This window comes from Aspergillus brasiliensis (genome assembly GCF_001889945.1).
Source record: "Aspergillus brasiliensis CBS 101740 unplaced genomic scaffold ASPBRscaffold_2, whole genome shotgun sequence".
NCBI classification, from domain to species: domain Eukaryota; kingdom Fungi; phylum Ascomycota; class Eurotiomycetes; order Eurotiales; family Aspergillaceae; genus Aspergillus; species Aspergillus brasiliensis.
In genome coordinates this window covers 2906417-2931229 of record NW_027137443.1, presented here as the reverse complement: position 1 = coordinate 2931229, position 24813 = coordinate 2906417, and the positions used below count along the sequence as shown (strand labels likewise).

General features: G+C 50.6%; 10 protein-coding genes across 10 annotated transcripts; 3 read left to right on the top strand and 7 right to left on the bottom strand.

The window, feature by feature from the left end:
- Nucleotides 1–261: 261 nt before the first annotated feature.
- ASPBRDRAFT_26889 (Nur1/Mug154 family protein) lies at nucleotides 262–1676 on the bottom strand (the record flags this gene model as incomplete). Its single annotated transcript, XM_067622312.1, has 2 exons — nucleotides 262–1338; nucleotides 1419–1676. 2 exons carry the CDS (start codon nucleotides 1674–1676, stop codon nucleotides 262–264), a joined length of 1335 nt encoding a protein of 444 aa, XP_067483676.1.
- Nucleotides 1677–2046: 370 nt separating this feature from the next.
- ASPBRDRAFT_116798 (H(+)-transporting V1 sector ATPase subunit F) lies at nucleotides 2047–2718 on the top strand (the record flags this gene model as incomplete). Its single annotated transcript, XM_067617016.1, has 5 exons — nucleotides 2047–2073; nucleotides 2140–2174; nucleotides 2234–2267; nucleotides 2338–2475; nucleotides 2578–2718. 5 exons carry the CDS (start codon nucleotides 2047–2049, stop codon nucleotides 2716–2718), a joined length of 375 nt encoding a protein of 124 aa, XP_067483675.1.
- A 398-nt stretch (nucleotides 2719–3116) lies between these two features.
- On the bottom strand, nucleotides 3117–4229 carry ASPBRDRAFT_408894 (ML domain-containing protein). Its single transcript, XM_067624446.1, has 2 exons — nucleotides 3801–4229; nucleotides 3117–3743 (listed from the first exon to the last, which is right to left on the bottom strand). Exons 1-2 carry the CDS (start codon nucleotides 4010–4012, stop codon nucleotides 3362–3364), a joined length of 594 nt encoding a protein of 197 aa, XP_067483674.1. The 5' UTR covers nucleotides 4013–4229; the 3' UTR covers nucleotides 3117–3361.
- A 461-nt stretch (nucleotides 4230–4690) lies between these two features.
- On the bottom strand, nucleotides 4691–6239 carry ASPBRDRAFT_192567 (putative peroxisomal 3-ketoacyl-coA thiolase (Kat1); the record flags this gene model as incomplete). Its single annotated transcript, XM_067620497.1, has 6 exons — nucleotides 4691–4729; nucleotides 4797–4908; nucleotides 4959–5023; nucleotides 5075–5923; nucleotides 5981–6076; nucleotides 6135–6239. 6 exons carry the CDS (start codon nucleotides 6237–6239, stop codon nucleotides 4691–4693), a joined length of 1266 nt encoding a protein of 421 aa, XP_067483673.1.
- Nucleotides 6240–7485: 1246 nt separating this feature from the next.
- Nucleotides 7486–9652, top strand: ASPBRDRAFT_52036 (putative bifunctional fatty acid transporter/acyl-CoA synthetase (FAT1); the record flags this gene model as incomplete). The annotated part of the gene is made up of 5 exons (XM_067626835.1): nucleotides 7486–7771; nucleotides 7828–7983; nucleotides 8054–9200; nucleotides 9271–9420; nucleotides 9481–9652. 5 exons carry the CDS (start codon nucleotides 7486–7488, stop codon nucleotides 9650–9652), a joined length of 1911 nt encoding a protein of 636 aa, XP_067483672.1.
- A 377-nt stretch (nucleotides 9653–10029) lies between these two features.
- On the top strand, nucleotides 10030–11968 carry ASPBRDRAFT_52035 (MFS transporter; the record flags this gene model as incomplete). Its single annotated transcript, XM_067626834.1, has 6 exons — nucleotides 10030–10205; nucleotides 10257–10291; nucleotides 10338–11102; nucleotides 11164–11288; nucleotides 11348–11509; nucleotides 11630–11968. 6 exons carry the CDS (start codon nucleotides 10030–10032, stop codon nucleotides 11966–11968), a joined length of 1602 nt encoding a protein of 533 aa, XP_067483671.1.
- A 501-nt stretch (nucleotides 11969–12469) lies between these two features.
- Nucleotides 12470–13721, bottom strand: ASPBRDRAFT_115702 (uncharacterized protein; the record flags this gene model as incomplete). The annotated part of the gene is made up of 3 exons (XM_067616922.1): nucleotides 12470–13231; nucleotides 13310–13582; nucleotides 13662–13721. 3 exons carry the CDS (start codon nucleotides 13719–13721, stop codon nucleotides 12470–12472), a joined length of 1095 nt encoding a protein of 364 aa, XP_067483670.1.
- A 2003-nt stretch (nucleotides 13722–15724) lies between these two features.
- On the bottom strand, nucleotides 15725–19335 carry ASPBRDRAFT_52033 (class I SAM-dependent methyltransferase; the record flags this gene model as incomplete). Its single annotated transcript, XM_067626833.1, has 9 exons — nucleotides 15725–15755; nucleotides 15801–15978; nucleotides 16029–16267; nucleotides 16344–16465; nucleotides 16606–16683; nucleotides 16744–16905; nucleotides 16964–17113; nucleotides 19037–19163; nucleotides 19277–19335. The coding sequence occupies 9 exons, from the start codon at nucleotides 19333–19335 to the stop codon at nucleotides 15725–15727; spliced, it is 1146 nt and encodes a 381-aa protein (XP_067483669.1).
- Nucleotides 19336–19803: 468 nt separating this feature from the next.
- On the bottom strand, nucleotides 19804–21115 carry ASPBRDRAFT_170365 (uncharacterized protein; the record flags this gene model as incomplete). The annotated part of the gene is made up of 3 exons (XM_067619678.1): nucleotides 20431–21115; nucleotides 20115–20328; nucleotides 19804–20009 (listed from the first exon to the last, which is right to left on the bottom strand). Exons 1-3 carry the CDS (start codon nucleotides 20851–20853, stop codon nucleotides 19804–19806), a joined length of 843 nt encoding a protein of 280 aa, XP_067483668.1. The 5' UTR covers nucleotides 20854–21115.
- A 695-nt stretch (nucleotides 21116–21810) lies between these two features.
- Nucleotides 21811–24651, bottom strand: ASPBRDRAFT_52031 (gamma-tubulin-complex subunit SPC97; the record flags this gene model as incomplete). Its single annotated transcript, XM_067626831.1, has 4 exons — nucleotides 21811–21892; nucleotides 21944–22161; nucleotides 22210–24194; nucleotides 24264–24651. The coding sequence occupies 4 exons, from the start codon at nucleotides 24649–24651 to the stop codon at nucleotides 21811–21813; spliced, it is 2673 nt and encodes an 890-aa protein (XP_067483667.1).
- Nucleotides 24652–24813: the final 162 nt, after the last annotated feature.

Genomic DNA, 24813 nt, shown 5'->3' with positions numbered 1-24813 from the left:
TCGAGACGGTCGCACAAGGATGAGCGGGAATTCAAAAGACAATGAAGAAGCTTTTAATGAGAAACAAGGATCGAAAAGCTTGGATGGTTTAACGCCGCACCTGATGCTCCAAAGGTGATCCACGGTCACAAGAGGTACCGGGTCTCAATGATGACCTGATGACAACGCCGATATGATGTTATAGCATACTATACATGAGAGTGACTCCTTCCATGCTACTGTTATGAATGGCGCATGACGCCTTAATCAAAATTAACCAGATCAAAACCGTCCACTGTCGCGACGTGCGTCCACTTGACTCCGTCTGGGCCCCGGAGTTAACGGACTGCCTGCAGGGACATTGCTCCTTTTGAGTGGACTAGAAGGCCTTCTCATTGCACTCGTCCCTCGTTCTTTGTAGAAGAAGTCACCATTGCTCTGAAGACGACGTTCGAGGTTGGCTGGTGTAGACTTCTTCAAAGGCGAATTGGCATGCGAGTAAATGCCAAGGCTTCCACCATCACCCGCAGTCGTCGGTGTTTGCCGGAATTGAGGCTGGCGAATTGCCGAGACAGAGCTTCGCACAATAGGAGAAGCATCTCGCAGATGACTTGGGGTCTGTAACGCGGCTGCACGATGAGATACTCCAGTAGGGGTCGCTGCAAAGGACTGGCGTGCAGAAGACCGGCCCTCGGGGTCCACATGGCTGACATAGTTGGGATTCGGACTTGTCCTGAACCCTCTATTAAGCACGACAGTGGGCGTAAAGGTATCAACCTTATTCTGCTTAACATCGGAGTCGGACTCGGAGAATTGAGTGGCCACATCTCTCATCAGAGGCTGAGTACGAGGGTGAACGTATTTGGTATCATATTCACGAAGCACTTCCTTATGAACTACCATAGAGTCCTTGGCTTGCTGGGTATAGGACGAGGAAAGGAACGTCATCTGTACCGATAGTAATGCCGCTATGAAGATGGTGGTCACGATGGTCACACTTGGTCGAGGATCGGATAATTGAGTAGGCAGGAACACCCAGTATACTAATACATGTCCAGGACTGAAGAGGCAGAACAATCGAATGCAAATAGGTAGAGGGTCCCAGACGGCAAGTTCCCATACATCTCGCTGTGCGTCTGGGTGAGCTCTCGACTGGGCCGATCTGGCAATGGTATCCGCCAGATATTTCAGTGGCGAAGCGCTAACGGGAGTCGAATTCACGCGGACTCGGTGAGCGGATGGTGTTGCAGGAGCCTGATCGATGGATGCTTCAAACATGCGATAATGTCGCTTCCGGTAGAAGGTATAGAAGGCGTTGAATGCGGTAAAAGTGGTAAGAAGGTGGACGATGAAGGAAGACTATCACCTGCTACGTTAGCGATGCAGCACATAGAACAGTATATTCAAGGCAAACCCGAAGTCGCTTAGGCGTCACATACAAACCAACTTAGCCATGGAGTGCTTCCATCGTCGCCAAAGACATCATCTATGGCTTGACTGCCGTACGATTGACTATTAGCCCTGGCGATCAAGAAGACCACATTCAGAGCTATCCCCAGAGGAAGCGCCCAGTTCTTCTCAAACTGGTCCCAGTCATGAGTATCGATCTCCTCCGACAGCCACAATAAAAAGTCCAGAGGATTCAAGTAGGACTTGATGCGCTCCGTCAACGGTCGGCGGCGGACAAGCCGGGGCATGGTGATAATGGCGACGCGGAATGCTAGACAATCAGAGTTCAGGTGTCAGCTCCATAGCCCGCAGATACAGCACGAAGAAACAGAGGATAATGAGACCAACCTTTGGTGAGTGTGATAGTATGAAGCCGAACTTTTCCCTTTCCGCTTCACAATAACAAAGGGTGGAGCGCGACCCCGGCTTAGATAAGCGACACCGGCGCCGTTATGACGACGTCTCCCGCAAGAGAGTCGGGATGCCAGACTCGCCAGGAACAGCTTTACCTTCTTGTATTCGGCTGAGAGCGACGCGAGCTACCTTTAGCCGCAGAGATTCGCCAATATATAAGCAGTTTACTCTTATTACGCTCGTTTCCTCCCTATCCTCATAACCATGGCGGCTCCGGCCGTATCATACAAGGTAATATCCGGAGGTTTCCCCTCCTCTTCATTGCCAGCAATCACTAACCATATACACCACATCTAGGACCGGCAGTTCCTTGCGGTCATCGGGGATGAAGAGTAAGCCACCCCTTTACTAACTCATGAGAGAGACATCTCCGCTGACGGTTAATTTCCAGCTCCGTAACAGGCCTCCTCCTTGCCGGTGTCGGTGTACGTATCCTAAAACCACGGCAGCCAGATAACGGCAAACATGCGACCACAACTAATATGATACATTCAGCACGTCACCGATGGCGCGGACGCCCAGCGAAACTTTCTTGTAGTAGACTCGAAAACCGAGACCGCCACGATCGAGAAAGCATTCCAGAATTTCACTCAGGAGAGAAAAGATATCGCCATTGTTCTTATCAACCAGCATGTATGTGTCTGAGTACATTCGCGCAGTGTCCCTAGCCTGCAACGCTTGAGAATCATACTATTGCTTGAGGGTATAAGAACGGTCGCTGATGATTGAATACAGATCGCAGAGCGTATTCGGCACAGCGTCGATTCCTACGCCGAGGCGTTCCCTGCTGTTCTCGAGATCCCGAGCAAGGACCACCCATACGACCCCGAAAAGGACAGTGTACTCAAGCGGGTGCGGCGACTCTTTGGAGAGTAGAGGTAGCGCGCTGTTATTTTCTGAGGTTTCATATGTATTACCATTTGGTGGTGTTATCTCATTGTCTCTTGTTCACCATTTCGCGAAGTATACACAAGAGTTAGCTCGAAGGTGGAGGGGAAGATACCCAATTAAATCATTCATGCATGAATAACTCACTCAGGTTTATGAAACCATTCTGAGCAGTTGTTCGCTAAGCCAGTCACTAAGCCGGCCATGTACTAGCACATATTTATTAGGCTATGCTGTCAATGGGATCAATATTCCAGATGCATTTTAGTACAGATGCAGATTAATGTCAGTGAATGAAAGACACGAATTATGAAAAGAGTGATAAGAATGGGCTACAATATGTGGGCTACAATATGTGGCACTAAACCAAGACCCCGAACACCGTGAAGACGTAGCGCAACGAAAGGTTACAGCAACAATCGCAGAGCGTGACATGGCTTTCGTAAATATTGGCATGTCACAATGAGGCTTGAGGATGAAGGGAGGCTTGAGTTGAGGAAAGCGGGGAAACAGAACGACAACATGCAAGTGTAACGTCAGCTCGTTATACGCGATGGAACGCAAGGACATGCAGCATGAACAACGCAGACTAGGCATCGCGGCCATGTGCTCGGGAGCACCGAGTCAGCTTTCAGATAAAGCCCGTCTTGAACTCGATGTTGTGCGCCTCAAGGCAGGTAACATGCTTATCGTCTTTGGTGTAAACGTCGGCGTGCACAGTGTATCTGCCCTGTTGATTGATTATGACTTGGTTAATCTCGACATCGATAGCTGTGTACCATAGGAAGCCACGTACCGGAGGGATCTGTCTGGGCAGTTCAACTTGTTTAGTCAAGGACATCCTGCCCTTCTCCAGCGGACATTCGAGGTCAACATTGACGATCTGCTCGCACAGGTCGGCCGTCTGTTTGACCAGAGTAATCAGACCATATTTGACTTCCAAATTTACATAAGCACCCTCTTCAATTCTCTCATTCAAGGTACCCGTAGCTTGGATGATGAGAGTCTTTCCACTATAGAGCGATCAGTAAGCAATCATGTTCAGGGAAGGCAGGCTGAATGGAGCGTACGGCAGAGGAGGGTTAGGCGTCAGGTCAACACGCTCTATTTGCAAGATATAGTTCGAAGGATCATTGCAGTATACGAGAGGGTTATCGCCTTCCACAGCCTGGTTCTCTGCCTTGATGGGGGTTTGGGAGTTGAAGAAGTCCAAAGACCGGGCGGTAGCAGAGAAGGGGGCAACGCAGAGGAGGAGTGTAGCGGCGGTTGATAAGAGCTTCATGGTCGCAAAGGGTCGCAAAGCAGCAATTTCCGTTGGCGTATAAGAATCAAGTGGTAGCGAAGGACTATTTAAGCCAATACAGTGTATATCCGAGAGTATTGACGAACTGGAATCACAAGAGGTACAGATAAGAGAAACCAGACGAGGCAAGAGAGAGGATGAAGAGCGGTGTCATGGGACGGCGGTGCCTGTCTTGGCAGCCGCCGATGACGACGGACGCATTGGGAATGCACGTGATGGGCTAGCGCCTGACCTCACTTTTGGCACTAGGGAACATTCGTCCTAGATCATCAGATACCATGGGTTCTCATCTCAAACATACCATGGAGAAAACACAAGAGCTTGCATGCCGAAGGTCTGTACTTTGGTTGTGTGTCCTTCCTTTCCGTGAGCTCGCCGTCTTTTGATGGGCCCTACGGATTCCTTACCCGTCTCACTAAAGTTATGGAGTCCGAAGCCTCATGGAATGGGGATGACCCACCGCCCCGGATGAAGTGCAGCCGTTATTGATCGATAACCGCTACATTTAGAAGCAAGTGGTAGGTTCCTCTCTTTAACCCACAAAGCTACTACACCGCAATCACACTCGGTTTTGGCCAATTCAGCTTCCAAGTAGGAAAGTCAAAGTCATTGTAAAGGCTAATATTTACAAGGTATAATATCAATATCACATAACGCTCAATGCTCAGAGACGAAGATACCAGCCATTCCCATTCCCTAGAAAGAAACCGTTAGCCCGGAATTCTGTATCTGCAGAGTGCACAGATCTAATAGGAGTTCTTACCGTTCCGACACACATCGAGGTTACTGCGACCCTCCTGTCCTGTCGGCGCAGCTCCGAGAGGGCTGTCACCACCTGACGCGCTCCTGTGCATCCCAGAGGGTGGCCGAATGCACTATAAATCGTCAGCATCATGTTGCTTGGATCCGATGGTTCATAACTTACATGGCACCGCCACGGGGGTTGACTTTGGCTTCATCCAAGCCTAACTTCTGGACACAATACGTTCCCTATCCCAAAATTAGCAAGTTTCTATGATCTCAAGGAGCGTTAACGCTTACCATTGAGGCAAATGCCTCGTTGATTTCAAAGATGTCGATATCTTCCTTGCTCAGACCGAACTTGGAAAGAATCTTGGGAATGGCGATCGATGGGCCAATGCCCATGATCCTAGGTTCCAAGCCTGCAACAGTAGCACCGCAGAACTTGGCCACAATGGGTTGACCGAGCTCTTGGGCGCGAGATCGCTTCATAAGGATGAGACCGGCAGCACCATCGGTAATTTGACTGGCATTACCGCCCGTAGTAGCGCTAGGCTTCCACTGAGGGAATGCAGAGCGAATTTTGCCCAAGGACTCAGCTGTGGTGCCGTAACGGATACCGTCGTCACGATCGACGACAATCTCTTTCGTCTCGCCCGTCTTGGGGTCTTTGAATATTGTCTTCACGGGGACAATCTCGTCGTCAAACCATCCAGCCTTCTGGGCATGCTCGGCTTTTTGGTAGCTGTTCGCGGCAAACCGGTCATGCATTTCACGGGTAATGTTGAATTGCGAGGCAACGTTTTCGGATGTCTGTCCCATAGGCTGAACATTCTGCGAGGCGATAGGGTGGTTCATGATCTTGGATGACATTTCAGGAGAACCACCGTCGGCGTTGGTGCTCATGCTCTCAGCCCCAACGGCCACACCAACATCAATGGAGCCAGCCATGATCTGGTTGGCGATATTCTGGATGGCAAGTAAACCGGAGGAACAGAATCGATTGGCGACTGAAGCGGCAGCTGTGACCGGAAATCCTGCGGCTAGCACAGCTGAACGGGCGACGTAAGCTCCACCGGGACACAGCACATTTCCAACGCAAACATCTTCGACAAGGTTGGGGTCAAGGTTTGATTTTTCGCGAATGGACTAGAGGTTATATGAGACGGAGAACAGTGGGCGCTGAAGAGGGTGAAATGACAATACCGTCAGCAACGAGATAAGAAGATCGTCAAGACTTGTGTCCTTCAACCCGCCCTTTCTGGCTTTTGTGAGCGGGGTCCGAACAGCCAGGGTAATCACCTGCCACATGTCAGTTACTATTATTCCAAGGAATAGGATCAGGAAACTGTTGCCATACAATGTCGTCAGGGTTCTTAGACAAGATCCTCTGCTTTCCAGACGTCGCACCGGGGCCCGAAAGCTGGTTTGCGATCGAGGTCAATCGTTGCTGTGCGGAAGACATGGTCTAAGCTGCTTCTTCTCTCTCTTCGTGTGGATACTAATATAGAGATATGCTTCTGGAAATGGAGCACCTCCTCTTGAAATTTCAGAGACGGGGAAGCTTATAAGGAATAAGTAAAAAAGAGGGAGGAGCTATACTCCACGCATCTCAGAGACAACCATTATTAACCTGGGGCAAACATGGGAATCAGAAGAACAACCGCGGCTCCCAGAAACCCAAGGTTAAACAATACAGTAAATTACTGGCCAAAAGCCACCGAGCCGAAACTTGTCTCGGACTCTCGGTACCAAACGTGTGCAGATCAGGCTGAATTGCAGCCGAGAGAAATGCCGCCTTTTGGTTACACGACGGTATGATACCGTCACCCTAGGCGCCTCGGTTGTCGGTCCTTTTCCCAGAACGAGCACGTATTGCGGGAAGTTGGCCACACTCTGCCTCCGGTGGGATAGTCTCCCATACAGCGTCAATACCATCGATTAACCGAGTGGGTCGGTGACGGGCCGATTTGGCGTCCAGAATTGCCTTTCCCCCCGGATTTGCTGAAGACTCGCAGTGATAGAGAGAGAGAAGCATATCCATGTCCCGAGTTAGTTATCAAAGGTCAGTTCACATTCGAATGCCTGATATGAGGTGGACTTTCGGGGTTGCACTCCATGCTGGCTGTAGTATTTCTACTTAAAGACATGAAGGTGGTCGGACGCAAAGGATGTATCAAAACCGCATTGCAGGACGCAAGGGAATCAATCCGGCTCGGGGTCCTGCGCTCTCGCGTTATCTTTGCGGACTTACGGAGGCGTAGGAAAGACGCCCTCCAATTGACGCTTCGTATTCCATCTCTCGGGAGCCAGTTCAACATTCTTTTGCCGCTGCTTGTTTCGTCTCCAGGCGTGCTTACATACCAATAGACTAGTTGTAGTTTCATAGTTAACACTAGTAATCCCCACCACTGGACGGCAGCTTTCGGTGGCTCATATCCCGACCCCAGATTCCGAGCGCATGGATTTTCGTGACACAATTCTGTTCCTATATCTGCCCGCTTCCCCATATCAGAGCGGAGCCAGAGCTATCTCTTGATTATTGCAATCTGTTCCTGATGCGGGGTTGAACGTCCGAATTTGCTACCTACCCTCAATTGACTCAAATCCTTCTAAGCAATTGAGTGCGAGACATCAATAGGAAGCTCATTCCTTTCTTTTGTAACCAGTATTCCCTCCCATACAGATATTACCACAGCATCATCTTCCAGATGGAGTACTTCTCCGAAATAAGTGGCCCCTCTATAGCAATTGCATCGGCTCTCACAGCCGCTGCAGGGGCATATATCAACGCCAAATTCTCTATCTCAACTGATCTCTCCTTGCTCTACAAAGAACGATCATGGGCAAATCGCCTGGGCCAGCGGATTGCCCAACTGGGCGATACCACCACGGTCTATAAGATGCTAGAACGAGTGGTGGAAGTTGAAGGACAGGGTGCAGCCGAGGCCCTGTGGTTTGAACACAAGACATGGACTTATAGTCAGCTGAAAGACCGTATGTGAGCTCCGGATACCGACTCGCGCACTTCTTGAACTAACATTCGCCTATAGTTGCTGATCGGTTTGCGTCTTTGCTTCAGGCGAAGGATATCCATGCTGGGGATTTTGTGGGGGTTTTCACCACGAATTCTCCGGAAATGGTGGTGACGATCTATGCTCTTTCAAAGCTGGGAGCTGTTGCTGCTCTCATCAACACTAATCTGCGCGGTATGGAGCTAAGACAACCCCTGGTGTACAGAACTCAAAGACAATCACTTACTGACATCGCTTCGGATAGATGATACTTTCACCCATTGCCTCAACGTTTCCGGAAGCAAGTTCATTGTCTCAACACCCGACCTATCGCAATTCGTGTGTTCTGAACTGCCTCATTTGGCTTTGAACTTAGGTTCTTTTGACAGCAGCTCTGCAGGAGAAGTCCAAGTGACTACGCCGTCGGATTTACAACAGTACTCCCCCTCGGCGACAACCGCCGCTAAGAGATCTATAAGCGACTTGTGTGCACTGATTTACACCTCGGGGACGACGGGAAAGCCCAAGGCGTGTGCCATCCGCAACATGATGGTTCTGGTCACGTCTAACCCTAACACTACCGATCTCGATGACCGCTCTAAGTACTACCCCCTACGCACATACTCGCCTCTCCCACTTTTCCATGGCACGGCCTTCTTTACCGGTCTCTGCTATTCAGTTGGAAATGCAGGCACCCTATGCCTTCGGCGGAAGTTTTCCGCTTCCCAGTTTTGGAAGGACGTTCATGATTCGAAAGCCACACGCATCTTATACATTGGCGAGCTCTGCAGATACCTGTTGTCGACACCCCCTTCTCCCTATGATCGTGATCATAAATGCATTGTCGCGAGCGGCAACGGATTGCGTGGAGAAATCTGGGAGCGCTTCCGCCAACGATTTGGAATCCCTGAGATTCGCGAGTTCTATCGGTCAACGGAAGGCGTGGCAAAGTTTGATAACTGGGGCGTAGGTGCATGGGGTGCTGGCAAGGTGGGATTCTCTGGTCCCATCAAGCGCAGGTTCGAGGACGATACGTTCATAGTCAAGTACGATACCGAGACGGAAATGCCTTACCGCGATCCCAAGACGGGGTTCTGTGTGCCAGCCAAACTTGGTGAAGAGGGAGAGGCAATTGGTCGAGTTAAGAGCCGAGGCTTGCTGACCGAGTACTTGCACAACGAGGACGCGACTGAGAAGAAGCTTTTGCGGGATGTATTCCAGAAGGGCGACCTGTTTCAGCGCACTGGTGACTTGGTTGTGAGGGATCACGATGGCTGGGTCCGGTTCCAGGACCGTGTGGGTGATACGTTCCGTTGGAAGGGAGAGAATGTCAGCGCTGGTGAAATCAGAGATCACATCTGTCGGATACCCTCCGTCCATGATGCAGTTGTTTATGGCGTGAAGCTGAACGGGTATGATACCAGGATTCTGCCCCTATCATGAAAGACACAATGTGATAGGATGCTGACAATGAATGTCTAGGTATGATGGTCAAGCTGGCGCAGCTGGTATCACTTTGGAGGATCCCTCTCCCGCAACTGAGGAAACTCTCATGGCCAGACTTTACTCGGACTTGAAGAAGAAGGGTGTGCCATCTTATGCGTTCCCACGCCTTGTCCGACTCACCGAAAAGTAAGTATTGCTTGTCTTCTATGGGAACTTTGTTTGTCTTTGCTAACCAACCTCTTCCAGGGTGGAAACGGGAGTCACCTTCAAACAAGCCAAGGGAGCATTGACCAAGAAGGGTTGGGACCCTCGGACGGATTGGGATGGTGATAAGCTGTACTGGCTGAATGGGACAGTCTACCAGAAACTCGACGAACAAGGCTGGGCATCCATAGAAAGCGGGCAAGCCAAGCTGTGAGCCTGGCTACCATACTACTAGTTCTGTAGAACGCATCTCGCGTGTATATAATATTACTACTATCTCTTTGCTTCTAGATAGACACTGAAAGCTATGTGTCAAAATAGATTACCATCCGCCTAAGCATCTTGATATAACTGAATAGTTAGACTACACACCCAATCCTGGAGAATGACTCAGCTACTACTAGTTCGGAATGCCTTCATGGCCGCTTTGGGAGTGATCGTCTTATCGGCTTCTTATCTGCCTCGCTTTACTGGTTCCTTTGAGGAATCGCGCGCGGGGTCAATCCCCGCTACATTCCAGGATTCTTGCAATTTTGCATTCAATCCCAAATTCAGTGTGTGAGAGGGGGAATGTGTCAATCGGCCCTGACAATGACTTCTTTTACCTCTTCCTCCATCCATCCGCCTCCTCGTGATGAACAGAAACCAGCAGAATTGAGCGTGGTGCAAGAACTGGGCCAGGACAAGGATGTCGAGCAACGAGTCGCCCCTGACCAGATCGACGACAACTATCGCACTACCAGATGGGAGATCTGGGCTTATTATGCGTGCGTTATAGATAATATTCTGTGTAATTGGTACTAAACAACAGCTATCAGTTACTACATAGGCAACAATGGCCTGTCACTATTCAGTAAGCCCATCATCTTCCCTTCACAGGCCAAAAAAATTGCTAACAGCAATTACCGACTTTGCTCCCACTGCCTGTCAGAATCTCCTTTCCCAGGCCGCAGGGGATCAAGGCACCCTTTACTTCGCCGGAAAGCAACGATCCATAGACAGCATCGTCCTGCTGAGCAATGGAATCTCTTTCGCCATCCAGGTCGTGGTCTTCTTGATCATCGGCAGTTTCGCAGACTTTGGCAACTGGCGACCCAATATCCTGATCGTACTCTCGGTGGTCGCATATGCCATCGGCTTCGGTTGGTTAGGTGTGCACGAAGCAGACAAATGGCACGTCGGAGTCGGACTATATATCGTCGGGCTGATCGCCTACCAGACTACGCTGACTTTTTGGACGGCAGCGTTTCCGGGCCTCGCTCGGAACACCAAGGAGATGAAGGAGGTCGCAGAGCAATATGTTGCTGGAAGTATCTCTAGAGATGAGTATGACCATGCCGACACGATGAAGCGCAGTCAGCTCGCAAACATTGCTTTTTATGTGCAATCGGTTGGAGAGCTGTTCGTGCTGGCTGTTATTGTGGGAATCATGTTCGCATTGGATGTTGATGCTAGCGAGAGGAATAATAACTGGGGACTAAGTGTCCTTATTGCCTTTGCTAGTGGCGTTTGGCTTCTCGTCTCGTTACCGTGGTTCGTTCTGGAGAAGAGACGCCCAGGACAGGATCCCCAGGGGAGCAATATTGTTGTTGCTGGTCTGAAGCAGCTCATTCATGCGGCGAGACAGGTGTGGAAGTTGAAACAGAGCGTCATATATCTCATTGGTATGTAATCGTTGCACCTGTCGTATTCAGTATAGACCGTTGACATACAGACATACTACAGGCTACTTCCTCCTCGGAGACTCCCTCAACACAACAGTGACTGTCATTTCCACCCTACAAAACAGCATTGTTTCTTACAACACACTCCAATTGACCTATCTCCTTCTAGTCGGCATCGCAGCTCAGGTAACTCTTCCTTTCTTCCTCCCTATCTACCTACCTACCCTAACTATCCCCCCAAACAGGCCATCGGCATTTACGCCTTCTGGTACGCCCAAAAACGATTCGACCTCAGCACCAAAACCATGTTCAACCTCATAGCCATCGCCATCATCCTCCTCGACGGCTGGGGCATGATAGGCATCTGGACCCAAAACTTCGGCTTCCATCACCTCTGGGAAGTCTGGGTGAGTCCCCCTCCCCCTTACCTTCATCTTTATTACAATCTATACCCCGAGTAATTAAACCAAGCCAAGCCAAGCCAAGCAACTACCCACTAACACATCACAATATGATAAAAATAACAGCTCTACCAAGCCTACTACGGCCTCTTCGTCTGCCCCTGGTACAGTTACTCCCAGATAATGATATCCGAAGTGACACCTCGCGGCCACGAGTTCCTCTTCTTCAGTCTATTCAGTATCGTGGGCAAGACGTCCTCGTTTATTGGACCGCTCGTCTCAAGCGCTATTATCGATGCCTCGCCGTCAAAGAATAGCTCCATGCCGTTCTATTTCCTCTTTGCGTTGAGTGTGGCTAGCTTTGGGTTCCTGGTCGTCTTTTTGGATTTGCGGGTGAGTAGGGAGGAGCAGAGGGTATTTTTGAAGGAGAAGGGAGGGGTGGATGGGGATGTGGTAGAGGCGTGAATACTACTTTGTCTATCAGGGAAGATAGAGAAGTTGGGTAGGTAGATTGGTTCCCGGGGTGTAGATTTTCCAAATTACTTACTATTGGTGGGGAGGCTGTTTATCGTTTGTCCATAAATACTGGTAGATATGCGTATAGAGAACTATACGAGTGACTATAAAACAATCATATCTAGTATTTAATTCTCGTAGCATATCGAATAAAAGTCAGTTGGAAAGACTAATAGCTCTCAACCAAGTAAGTTATACATGACCAATCCCACTCAATACAGGCTTTTTTTTATCCCCTCCCGATAATAGCAGGGGCACATCAGTGAGACGAATAAAAGAAAGAAAACTCCAGCCCATGCTATGCCTAAGCGCCTTGAATATCGAACGTAGTATACGAAGGGTGATAACCGAAGCAAAGGAAAGAAAACAGAGACCGACAGAAGATACCAAGGTCAAATGGTAGAGGTTGCAACAACAGCAGCAGCAGCAGCAGCAGCAGCAGCAGCAGCATCACGCCTCTCCATCCGATGCATCCTCTTTCGACTTGGACTTCTTCTTCTTCTTCTTTTCCTTCTTCTCGGCACCATCGTCGCCATCTACATCCGCGGCCTCGGAATCGCGCTTCCGCTTCTTCTTCTCTTTCTTCTCCTTCTTTTCTTTCTTCTTCTCGGCAGCCTCCAGCTCCTCGGGCGGCACGAACGCCTTCTCGCGCTCCTTCATCTTCTCTTCGCGCTTCAACCGCTGTCTCTCCATAACCTCCTCCTTCTGCTGCCGATCCTTCGCCTCCTTGGACAGGAAGTACTCGCCCGACTCGATCTGGAGATCCACCTTGCTCTTCTCCGGCGCCGGCGGGAAAGGAGTGTACACCTTCTTCGACTTGTCGGTGACCTTGAACGGCACGCGACGCTTGGACAGCGTGCGCTTCTTGAAGTTAGGCAGGAAGCGGTCCCAGGATTCGGTCGCCAGGGTCGGGTCCTTGGCGAGTTCACGCTTGATCATGAGCTCCTTGATGTGGTAGATCGGGTGGATGTTCGCCATGCAGTCGTTGATGATGCGACGGACTTCCTTGAGACCCTTGTAGGGGCCCATGGCGGCGACCGTGTTACCCTGAACCAGGATGTAGGTGCTTGTCAGTAGCTCGAGGGCTTTCAGGGTAGATCCACCGGGGCCGAGAATGCGTTGACGACGCTTGACGAAGCGCTCTTTGTTGCGGACTTGGTTGCGAATCTTGATGATGTCGCATGCGACATCGTCTTCAAGGATTTTGAGGGCCTATTTGATTCATTGTATTAGTGGATTCATTCATTGAAATCTAAAGTTCCACGAATTCAAAATTCAGGGTTGTTTTACCTGTTGCACCGGCACACTTCTCGACAACAGTTTGATCAAATCACGGGCCTTGAGGATCGCAGCAGGATCGAACGTCTTCCGGGTCGTCTTGACTGTCATACTACCCTCGACCAAATCCAGCGTGCAGGCAATACCGAATTTCTCGAGCGCTCTTGTCACAACGGGCCATGCTTCCTTCAGGTAGACTTCACGGTACTTGGGGAAAAGAGTGGCGAATGAGGATTCTTCAGCGAAACTACCGGCGACATTGTCATCGGGTTGGAAGGGTTCGATCTAGTCGCAACAAATTTGCAGATTAGTTTCGATCGGGTTCGACTCTATCGAAGTTGATTTTAGGGGTGATAAAGCATACCTTCCATTTGTCGATGTCATCCGTGTCCCACGGCTTATCCCTCTTGTAGGTGGAAGGCATGTTGAGTCCAGGGGTGGCTCTTGTGATCTGCGACGGTGATGGAGAGAGACTTTGGAGTTGATGATCGAATGGCGGCCAACTTTTTCTGAGTCCCCGCGGGTGCTTACCCGATTGAGTAGCCTTTTGGTGCCTGTGGAATAAGGTTTTATTCAGGCATCAAGGCCTGTCTGAGATTCCCGCCGTAAGCGCCCAAGCGCCATGGCGATGGTGATCGAGCGTCTGTGGGATGGAGGCTCTTACGGTGGCTACGGCGTCAATACGGTCTGGGCTATGGGGCATGTTTCTGATCAATCCATAGATGTTGTTGGGATCTATCGCGCAGGGGGTGCCGAGCACGTCTGACTGGTAGAACTTGCTACAGTAAATGATTCTCTTTGTTGCTCAATCGATACGGCACGATGATTTGATGTATTAGATCCTGGTATTTGGTGCGACTTCCTCGTAGAATTACAGAGAAGCCCCCGTTTTATTAAGCGATGTGCTGCTATTCTCTGATCCCGACCCATTTGGGCCCATCGCCAAAGCGGGTCAACAAAGATCTGTGGTTAATTCAAGGAAATCAGGGGCCTGATTTATTTCGACTTGAGGATCTCTTATACAGTACATTAGCTATCATTCCTCCTAAATCTGAAAGAGCCACTCGGCATTCCTCAGGCAAGGTTTCTCTTTCAATGGCTCCTGAGAGCGCCCCTGGGTATCATGGGGGCTTGTGCGGCAGCCTGCGCCAAATCGGACTCGATGGTGGGAGATCGTGGGCAACGGGGCATATGGAGACACCAATAAAGCACACATAACCATTCTCTTGTAGTAGCAGAGTGAGGTGTACATGCCCCGGTAAATGCCTATCAAGAAGGGCCCTTTCTCCCGGTGGGAATGTCAGGGCTTCCATCGCATCCTTGCCCAAAAGAACACCGCAGATGGAACGAAGCGGCTCGATGCCATCAAGGACGGGCTGGCAATGACGGGGTAGACCACTGTCTCGAAAGAAGTACCTGACAAGTCGTCTCTAGGCGCGGGTTGCCGCGAGAAGAGAACCTGCGTTTATCTCGGGGCGGTTTTATCTGTTCAAGTCCGTGGCCAGTAGTCAGGCACACCTGGTCCCGTGGCTCTGGTTCCGTCCCGAAACGCTGTTCCTCTCTTCACGTCGCCGTGATTCTTATTTTCTTCTTCCTCCTGCTTTACCCCTTTGTGCCCCTGAACTCTGTGGTTCCATCATTCTGGGGCAACTCATGTGGTGTTAGCTCTGCTCTTCCCTCCCCATCCATAACTCGTCCAATATCCGCAATTAACCTTTCGAGACGAGCTGATTGAGCCACCCGATTCACCACGGGCCCTTCCCTCTCGGTGGGGTTGTTACTTCTCAGTGGTGGCTCGGTCATCCCTCGCCTCGTCGGTGGTCGTCAGCAATAGTAATGGCTGGCTTTCAGCTTGTCTCTTCATTTACCTGTTCAGTCAATTGGGAATGAGCATGTTTTCTTGCTTCGTCTGCATAGCTCCTTCCTGTTCTCGATCTAGTAGAAACCGATTCAAGCCGGATCCCGGACCCAATGTGTAAGTGCATCCGCTCAAAATATTTCAGTGAACGCCATCACCTTTGCCAGTAACACTGAGACCATCATTCAGGCAATCTTGCGCCTACTCATAACCCAGGATAGACTTGGTGGGCGGTAGGACTCGACCACGATGAACAAACAATGTCAGAAAACCATCCCTGGCGTCCCGACAAGGCTTCGAGTGACAATGGAATGGAGATTCCTCGAGAACTTGCGTGAAGGTATACTGGGGATCTATCTGCTAGCGGATGCAAGCTGGTTGCGGATGAAGAATGAGTGAAGAGTTTCCCTTGGCTGAGCATTGTCTAGCTTATCTGGAACTTCAATGTGGAAGTTAGTTTCTTAATATCCAAACAGTGCCGGTGTCCATCAATGCAGCCCCACGATATCCCCGATCTGCTGTGTCTCTAAGATTGCATCCTGAAGACCCCTACCCGACCCTTAGACCTTCTATGATGGCTTTCGTCCGATAGCAACGTACCTGAATCGTCAGCATCTGATTGAACCATTCGAACAACCCACTCACAAAGGGAAATATGTTTTTAAGCTCGGGCTTTCTGCTTCTTTCTGTGCTTGGTCTATCAGCTGCTGAAACTCGTCGTGCGGCATGTGCAGGCGTTGGGTCAATGGATAGAGTGCTACTGCGGTGAGCAGACGTCTGGTGATCTTGCGGTTGTCTTTGCCTATGTCTCGCATCCTGGGTTCTACATGATTGTCAGAGATCTACCACCAATACTGGCTTGGAAAAACTTACCGCTAGCCCATTCGCAAAGGGGGAGAGGGATCATTGTGGATTCAACTTCCTTCAGCCCTGCTGCTAGCAGGAGATCTCTCAGGCGGGTGCCTACACGAAGATCCTTGACGCCTTCGACTGAGCTCATGAGCTTGGTACTCCACTGTCTCAATGCGTGCTTCTCCGTGAGCGAGCCGTTATCCGACTGAACGTTGAAATAGATTTCGACCAACTGCACCCAACCGCCGGGTTTCAGAACTCTATCCCATCTTGGAGTCAGTCTCACATTATCTTCATAGCATCCGTAACCCTACGGCCTGCCCCGTGCAACCGGACCTTTTGATGTCTTGTATATATGACGTCCATCGGGATCCGTCAATACCTGCTGCCATCATCCTCGAATTGACGAGATCGAAATCTTCAGGGGGGAAGGTAAAAGGGCGGTTCAAGTCGTCGACCTACGGAAACGAGAATTAGATTTATCTGGACAGGAACAGGTCGATAGGCATGAGCTTTCGTATTTAAGACGGATTGTGTGCTCTGGCAGTAGGCAGAGACACATCCCCAAGTGTTAGGAGAGAAAAGGACGGAGCCTTACCTGAAACTCCAAGTTTTCCATCACATCATAATCATCATCATCCGGGATCATATGGGGAGATATATCAACACCGATGACCTTTTCAGTTATGCTGTTTAGTTACCCAAAAAGTGGCAGCATTATTCGCCCGGGTCTGACCTTGCATTCCGGAAAGTTTTCTGCTACCTGGAAAGCCCAGGACCCCGCGCCGTGACCACAGTCGAGAACTCTTTGAGGCTCACAGTTTCGTGGGAAGATCAGCCGATTATCAAAGACCTTGTTGAAAACTTTATTCTGCAGCTCGAGCCGGTTCGCTTCGTCCTGGGGAAATGTTGTGTCAGTCGTAGCCTTCCAGTGGCCTAAGGTTCTTGGTTTCTACACGGTCAACTGGCTGAAATGATATCTCGTTATCAATCGAATACTTCTGATATTCGCGTCCATGAACGGTTATTGTGTGGCGATACGTCTCGTCCAAATTCTCCGTCTGCGAGTCAGGGCTCCTTATCGATGAAAGAAAGGTTAGTCTCTCCTGGCAGCACGTACGGGTTAAAGCAACGGGCTGTGTACGTCATTGTGAATTTGTTTCTCAGGGTAATCGTATAATGCGTTGGGATGATTGTGCTGATGTGTGACAAAAGAAATTCAGTGCAAAAAGGGTTTCTATGATGTGAAAGAAGAATCAATGGAGGATGTGTGCTCAGTGGGTGTTCCAAACGCGGTTGATGCGGCACGCACCAGGATTTGGACGCCGATAAAAGTCCCACTGGGCACAGACAGGGAGGGTGTACCTATCTTGGCCTCCTTTAACGAGCTGGGGGCGTACTTACTATGCGGGACTCAGTGTCCATACGTTTTAGTACGGATGGTGGGAATTTCCGCTCAATGCAGGACCAAGCATCTGCCTGGTGGCAGAAAGGGCAAAGGCATTATATCATTGGCAGGCTGGCCATGAAACGCACTTCCGAGCAGGCAAGACCGCAGTCACGATGATCGTTGCTCAAACTACACTATTGCCCGCCTTGCTGAGCGTACACATTGCTTGAGACAAATACAAGCCTACTTGGGCAATGGAGAAATTGCTTCTATGGTCCAGGGGACGGAGGGGCTGATGGCCCCTTCCGGAGGGGTACCAATTCCGACAGAATAAGCATATGGACAGCCCAGGATGTCTCCTCGGGCCCATTCTGTAGGATACGACCAGCTGCAAGCCTGGCAGGCACGGTGGCACAGTGACTTTGACCATTCATCGGCGTCTATTCTTGGCCCTAAAGGCGAAGGATTCGCGCTGTCTTCCTCGCGATGACCGGGGCGCAGAAAGTTTGTTGTTGTTACTAGGCTCGTTTCGTGCCTGCTCAGATCCTAAGGAAGCTCTGTCGCATGAGCCAAGCCCAGGCCTAGTGAGTTTATTTTCTAAGCCACAGAGTAAGGATACTCGACAGCCACACACACACGGAACAGTTCTTGTTTAGCAACAATGGATGACAGTCCTGTCATTCAACTGGATCAGAGGTGAGCCTGGCTGCTAGTGTGCAAGGCTGTATGTACACAGGCAAGTGAAGCGGTGGAACGGTACAAGTGAAATGCTTTGCTCAGCCGCTTACTGGTCACATTCTGTATGACCACAGCCATCCACGGGGAAGAGAAAAAAGCAAAGCGAGGCAGGAGGGGTTTGAAACTGTCAAAAATTTCAAGCTCCACTCAAGGAGCCAGTCAAAGACTCAAAGTTAGGGTCACCTAGTGCCGTCGCGTTTATTAGAGGCCAAAGGCTCCTCGGGCTATTGAGGCGCAGAGCCGTCGGGAGTCCTGGCTTCATCCCGCTGTCGCCCTCGAGGCAGAAGCGACTCCCCATCACGGCGACTGTCCAGGCTTTCTACTAACATACAAGGCTTTCAGGGACGTACTGTATGACGGCATCATTGCTCGAAACAGGTGGGGTCGTCTGCTGAACGATTGTAAAGCACAGGTAGGCGAATCTAAAAGGTCGGGAGGTGCTAAGTCTGCCACTAGTCCGTCCAATCTACATGCAGGATTTTTTTTTCTTGTCCCTTCTTATTATGACAGTCGGCCTGCATCCACACGCTCACCGCTCCTTTTGGTATCGCGCAATGATCCAAGTGCTCAAAGTGAGTGCGACTAACAGCAATCTGAGATGGCCATTTCAAGTCGAGGCTAGCAGAGATTTTGGCGTGCGACCGCCCCTGAAAGACAGACCAATGGCGTCTCCCGTGGCGATGGAACAGTGACTCCGAGTCCGACTGAGCGACAGATGATCGGGGCCTAAACAGATGCGGAGTCTTTCCAAGACATACCTGTTCTGGTAAATGGCCGACACAACACCGTCGCAATATCAGACCCGAGGCTGGCTCCCTTTCTCTATTCTATACCTTGGCCCAGTCTCGGGTACAGTAGACCACTTGAGCCCTGAGGAAAAGAAAGCATTACTATGATGAACGGCCAGGCTCCGCAGTGGTGACACATGAAACGCAATTGTCCGTTCAGCCGACTTGCTGGTGGCTTCGATGGGGACAACTGGCCGACCCGTCTGCTCCATTAGCTTTGCGCCAAGAGCGTGTGCACTGCTGTGCCCATGATATTCCCCGAGCGCAACCCATGCATGCAGACAGGGAGGTCATGCATGTCAAGACCGTCAGACGGGCCTTGAGGTTAGAGCATCCATGCCGTCGGGTCTGACATGGGAAGAGGACATGGGCACAGGGCACGCAGGCAGTTGGCGGGAAAACCCAGAACCATGGTTCAGCTTCGGGTAGGGGAAGGCCTGCCGTCGGGGCCTATCTACGGGGCGGTTAGGCCCGCTAGTGCCCTGGGGCGGGTGCCCACTGTCGTTGCGGCAGTTGTCAGTAGTTGTAGTCTGAAGGATCGTGAAGAAAATGTTTCTCATGAATGAGGCGGGGTAAGTGAAGCTGAAGGTAGGTGTTCTCGTTCTATCTAGTTTGGCATATGCGTCGCAAGGTTCTCAGGATTGGATTATGTCTGTCAGTGTGTCCGTCTTCGAACTAGTAGCCATGGCGCCCTGATCATCACACCCAATTATGCAGGAAAAATCTATGAGTTCACATGATGAATTGTAAGAGAGGGGCATTTTCTTCCTTTGTTTAGCGTACAAAGTTCGACTAGCGTAATATACAATGGGTCTTGCTACACGTAACCAGTAACCACACCCGTTCTTGCCGAGTACTAGTTACTGTTTGAAGTCTTTCTTCACTGCACCTGCTCACCAGTCAAATACCTCAGACTCCCCTTCATAAGACCCAGCACCAATGCGACCTCCTCTTTCGTCCTTGGCGCATAGATCAGCACATACTCCGATGGCAATTCAATCAATTTGCCGGCCGTCAAGGCCCTGGGAATCTTCACACCACTGAACCCATGTCGCTGGCCCCAGCCAGCATCGAAGACTTTTTTGCCTGGCAGAAATCAGTAACCAGCAACCAGAAAGACAACCAATCTTCTGCTCAAACAAACAAAACACCAAAGGACACAAAAGAGAAGTGAAGGAAGAAGGAACTCACAATCCGCAGGTGCCAAAACCATATGCAAAGAATAATCCTTCAATCGATGCACATGCACACACTCGCCCTTCAGCCTCCTTGTCGTCTCATTTCTATTGATCAGCTCCTCCGTCGCAAGGAATATCGCACCGGCATGCGTCTCCAGTCCCGAGTCGGCGAGTTTCACCAGCTGCGGGTTCCGCTCTACTAGGGCGTAGAATTGCTCGTCGAGGTACTATACACTCTCAAGTAACATCACGTCAGCTTTCATATCCTCATCCCGGGACAGGGTACTACTATCATACGATAATAGTATAGATTTATATATTCTACGTACCTTCTTGATCTCCTCCCCCGCAAACTCCTCAATCTGGCGCTGCGGCGAATAATGCGGTCCCACAGCAGGCCTCTTCTCCCTCTTCAATGCGTTCAAAATCTCCAATGTGTCTTCGGAAAGGTATGATTGTGTCTCGCCGTTCGCGATCTTCTTCTCGTAGACGGCCGTGCTGGTCATATTGCGCCCGAATGGGTACAGGAGGAATGTCACCCCGAACCAGCCGAGGAGGTTGTGCGGCGCACCGCCGGGGCCGTAGGAGATGTAGGTTCTGTAGTTTTTGTAGAGGAGGGGGAGGAGGATGGTTGTTAGGGTGGTTAGTGTTATTGTTATGGGGGATGGGGAGGAGGTGGTGGTTCTGGTGGATAGTAGCCAGGATTGGGGGTAGGTGAGGGTTGATTTGAGGGTTGTGAGGAGGGGGTGCATTTTGATGATTATATTGAGTTTTAAAATTGATTTGAAGAGCTGGATAGGTAGAACAGTATGGTAGTACTAGGAGCTTCAATAAGTAGACACAGTAGATGTTGTGATGATGATACAGTGAGGAGGGGAAGAGGGAGGGAGGGATACAAGGGGGGTTCATATATTCCTCCGTTCTGGTGAGATCATGTCACGGCAGGTGATCTTGCTTATTTTCTATTTCGGATTCGGGGCTTATATTCTCAGCTATATGTCTATAGATGGTGAGAGATGCGAGCTTATCATATCTTGCTGTATTTTGATCCATCTACCGAGTAGTTATGGACTGATGTGATGACGGGACTAATACTGTTCGGGTAAGCGTTGCGATAACTGGTAAGTAGTTGGCTTACATTTAGTTACGGTCGGGAATTGCATCCGAGAGATTCCGATCCCAATGAAGCCTTTGGGTCACAACCACGGACGGTACTATGGATCTATTGGGGAGGAAGACTTGTTTCTATTTTGGTTTCGTTCATAATCGGGTCATTGCATTCATTGCATTATTCAGAAGAGTAGTGGGTATTCGCAAATCATCATCGGGCGTAAGCATGTCCCGTCGTCCGTCTTTCTTCCTGAGACTCCAGCCTTGTCGTGGGCTAACACTCAAGATAAGAAAACTGAGACTATAGAGAGGGGCGGTGGAAGAGTGTAAGGTGTGAGGTTTTGTGCCGTGGTAGGGCAGAGACCCCCGATTGTCTCTGGACTGCACCTCGCAAGCGCGGCCTTTATGGCTTTTGTGATGGGCCTGTGTCAATCCCCCATGAACGCATTCAGAAAGGGACGGCCTTGTATGGCGGCATTTATGTGCTGGACGTCGCCGTGTGCTGTGAAGGACCATTATTGGGCTAAATGAATCCAAGCTGTGAGGCTGGTGAGGTTACCCTCAGGGAGCTTTCTGCGGGATTGAAAAGGTTCTCGGCTTCAGTCGTCTTTGCTGATCGCGCTCAAGGCATGCGCCAGCTTAAGAAGAACCACACTTTCAGTGGCGGCGTAGTAGTTCAAGCTATAGCATCGTTAGCATTTCATTAGTCAACCATATGGTAGGTATACGCACCTGTCCATCAGAATCCGCAGATGCCGGTTAAAATGCTCCTCGCATCGCCTCAGCGTCTCCTCCAATTTGTCGATACGCGACGGGTCATATCCGCGCCCGTCTGAGCCAGCAGCTTTGTTTCCCGCCAGGTCGGGGTCCGCTGAAGCGAGCGCACGCGCGAGAGAGGATGTGGCCCAGGAGGAGAACATGGTGCAGCAGGTCATGAGTCGATGGTGAATCTGGTAGGTTATTAGTTAGGTGCCATCATAGTGGGCTTGGTGACAGACCTTGAGCAGTTTAGCCTGCGTGAGCATGCATTCCTTGAGACATGTATCCAGAAAGTCCACATGATCTTGCATTAGTTCGTCCACAGTGCGATTGACTTGTTTGGTGCCGTTGACAGTCACCTCAGATCCATCGGCATCAGTGCCATTCACCCGGTCCATGAGGTTTTGCCAGTTAGGCTCTACGACTTCCGCCGTGCAAAAGTAGAGGAGCTGCTGGACAAACACCAACATCTTGGAGCGCAAGTTCCACGCACGCCTCTTCCACATCTCTAGTCGCCGGTCAGAGGACTTGTGCCTCCAGGCAACAACTTTGCTTTGGTCCAGCCACGATGTGACAAGCATGGTTTCAATGTGGCGGAGGGACAGGATGTGTCGGAATATTAACTGGTAGCGGAGAACCGTTTTGCGACTGATTACGAGGGATAGCGGGAAAGGAACAGAATAATCCAGCTCCAATGCATCGAATCCCAATATATCCTTGTCGTCATCTCCACCTTGGTTTGTAGGTGCCTGGTACTTCTCGATCGCGGCCTCTGGGTTGTCTTGATCGATACCGGAGACGCTTACAACCTGCATCAGCCATTTTGTGAGTCCGACCTTGTTCATCCGGACCTTGACATCTTCCTTGAAGGGGTCTTGAGCTGCAATACTACCAGGTTGTCGCAACACCAGATCGAGAAGCGACTGGAGCTTGCTTTCATTGACATTCTTAGCGGGCTTGCGTAACTCAGATGCACCAAGCTCGAGAAAGTAGGAGAAGAAGTCGGAGCGATCTAGAAAGAAGTAGTGCTTGAGGGAACGGAATCGGGTCGTAAGAGAGTTCTTCGTGAGCAGAAGATTCAACAGCGATGCGTTAGCATACGTGTAGGCTGCGTTGACGTTCTCTAGGAAGCGAGGGTCGTCGAGAGTTTTTGGGACATCTTTGACTGCTTTGCTAACATCGACACCACCACATTCTCGTACGACATTCAGATACTTTCCGGCCAGAAGAACTTTGTCTTTGACACTTTCCAGTTGTGGTGGAACCTCGTTTTCGCGGATTGTATATCGCTTCTCCCAGTATTCGTCCGTGTAATCTTCTTCGAGCTTCTCCCGCTTGATCCACTTTTGCTCTTTGACCAGAAACTCGCCATGTGGGTCCTTGATACCACCATGGTGCAACCATTCATTGAGCATTGTCATGTACGGCCGACTAGCATCCCGAAGCAGCCTTTCCAGGAGAGCCTTCGTGGTCGGGTCGCCTGAAAATGTCGTCAGTTGCTCGGTAAGGAGTCGCAAAACATTGCCACCTTTGCAGATCCTCTTGCTGGACATTGCCCCAGGCACAAGCTCTCCGCCCTCTTTGAGTTGCTCCAAGATATTGTCCACATCGTCAAAATCGTCGAGTGACTCGTCAAGATCCTGGTCTAAAAGTCCGTTCCGTCGGAGTAGCTCCTGACCCAAAGTATACAGCTGAGCCAAGCACTGGCTCGTCGGCATGAGGTGTAAATGAAGAACATGTAGCGTGAAGCTCGGGTTGTTGAGCAATTCGTGCTCCAGCTGGGCAACGAGGACTAGGTACTCCTTGAGCAATTTCCGGATCGTCGCACACAGCGCATGGCTGACCGCTCCGTATTCTGCGCGGCTCTGTACTTCCACAAATGATTCGAGCGCACTGTAATGAGTCGCTATCTTCAAGGTCGATTGTGTGAGTTCCTTTAGAGTCGGGTCCATTCCCGTGGGTAGCTGAAAGGCAGGTCCAGTCAGCCTGTCCTTCTCCGATGACGGGTCATATGACCGGTAGTGGATGTATTGTCCCTCAAATCCCATGAAAACGTATAGCAAATCCTCCAGTATTGCCTTTTCCTGCGCATCGGCCGAGAGCTCGCGGAGCGGTGTTGGTTGAAGCGACTGAGGCAAGGCGGAAGCCAAAGGAGGAACCGATACTCGACTAGCTAACGGTGCTGTAGAATGGGGCATTAACGAAGCCTGAGGGTTCCATGGAGCTGGAGCAGTATGTGGTTAGCGCGCGAACATCTCTACCTGCCAACAGCTCAAAGGAATTGAGAACTAACTCTCCACCGGTTGCTTCTCCTTCTTCCGGGAATTGGGGCTGCCCCCCTCGGGTTGACTCGCTCCTCGTTTAGACCGGGACCTCTCCATGAATTCGCCTCTATTGCCTGCACTGGACGACTCCTTGACCGGATTTCTCGTTCGGACTTGGGACTTGTCTCGCGTATGCAGCGCCATTCGCTCAGTACGCTTGTCGCTCACAATGTGTTGTTGGTCGCGGGACGATCTGGTTTTCTGGCTGGACGTGCTCCCGCGATGGTCTATATTCTCCGATTGCAAGGGGGAAGCACCGCTGCGCAGACCGGGCTTCTCAGCGTCGGCGACGCGGTTGGACGCAACGCGGGGTCTCGGGGCGCTCATGTAGCTGGCGCGACGGTCATTGACGGACATGGTCCCGCAAGGTCGAGGAAAGTAGGAGGAACAATCATGCAGCCCGTGCCAATGACAGCATTGAATGAAGTAAACAAAGTGTAATTCAGATCCTGGGAGAAACAGCAGCCACTGGACCCGGACTACACGTCCCGAAGCCGTAGTTTTGGGTTCCATCCGCCA

Bases quoted from the DNA above. Each gene is read 5' to 3' on its own strand.
- ASPBRDRAFT_408894 (XM_067624446.1), bottom strand. From the start codon at position 4,012: ATGAAGCTCTTATCAACCGCCGCTACACTCCTCCTCTGCGTTGCCCCC. The intron at 3,744-3,800 runs GTACGCTCCATT...ATCGCTCTATAG, and splicing joins ACGCCTAACCCTCCTCTGCC to TGGAAAGACTCTCATCATCC.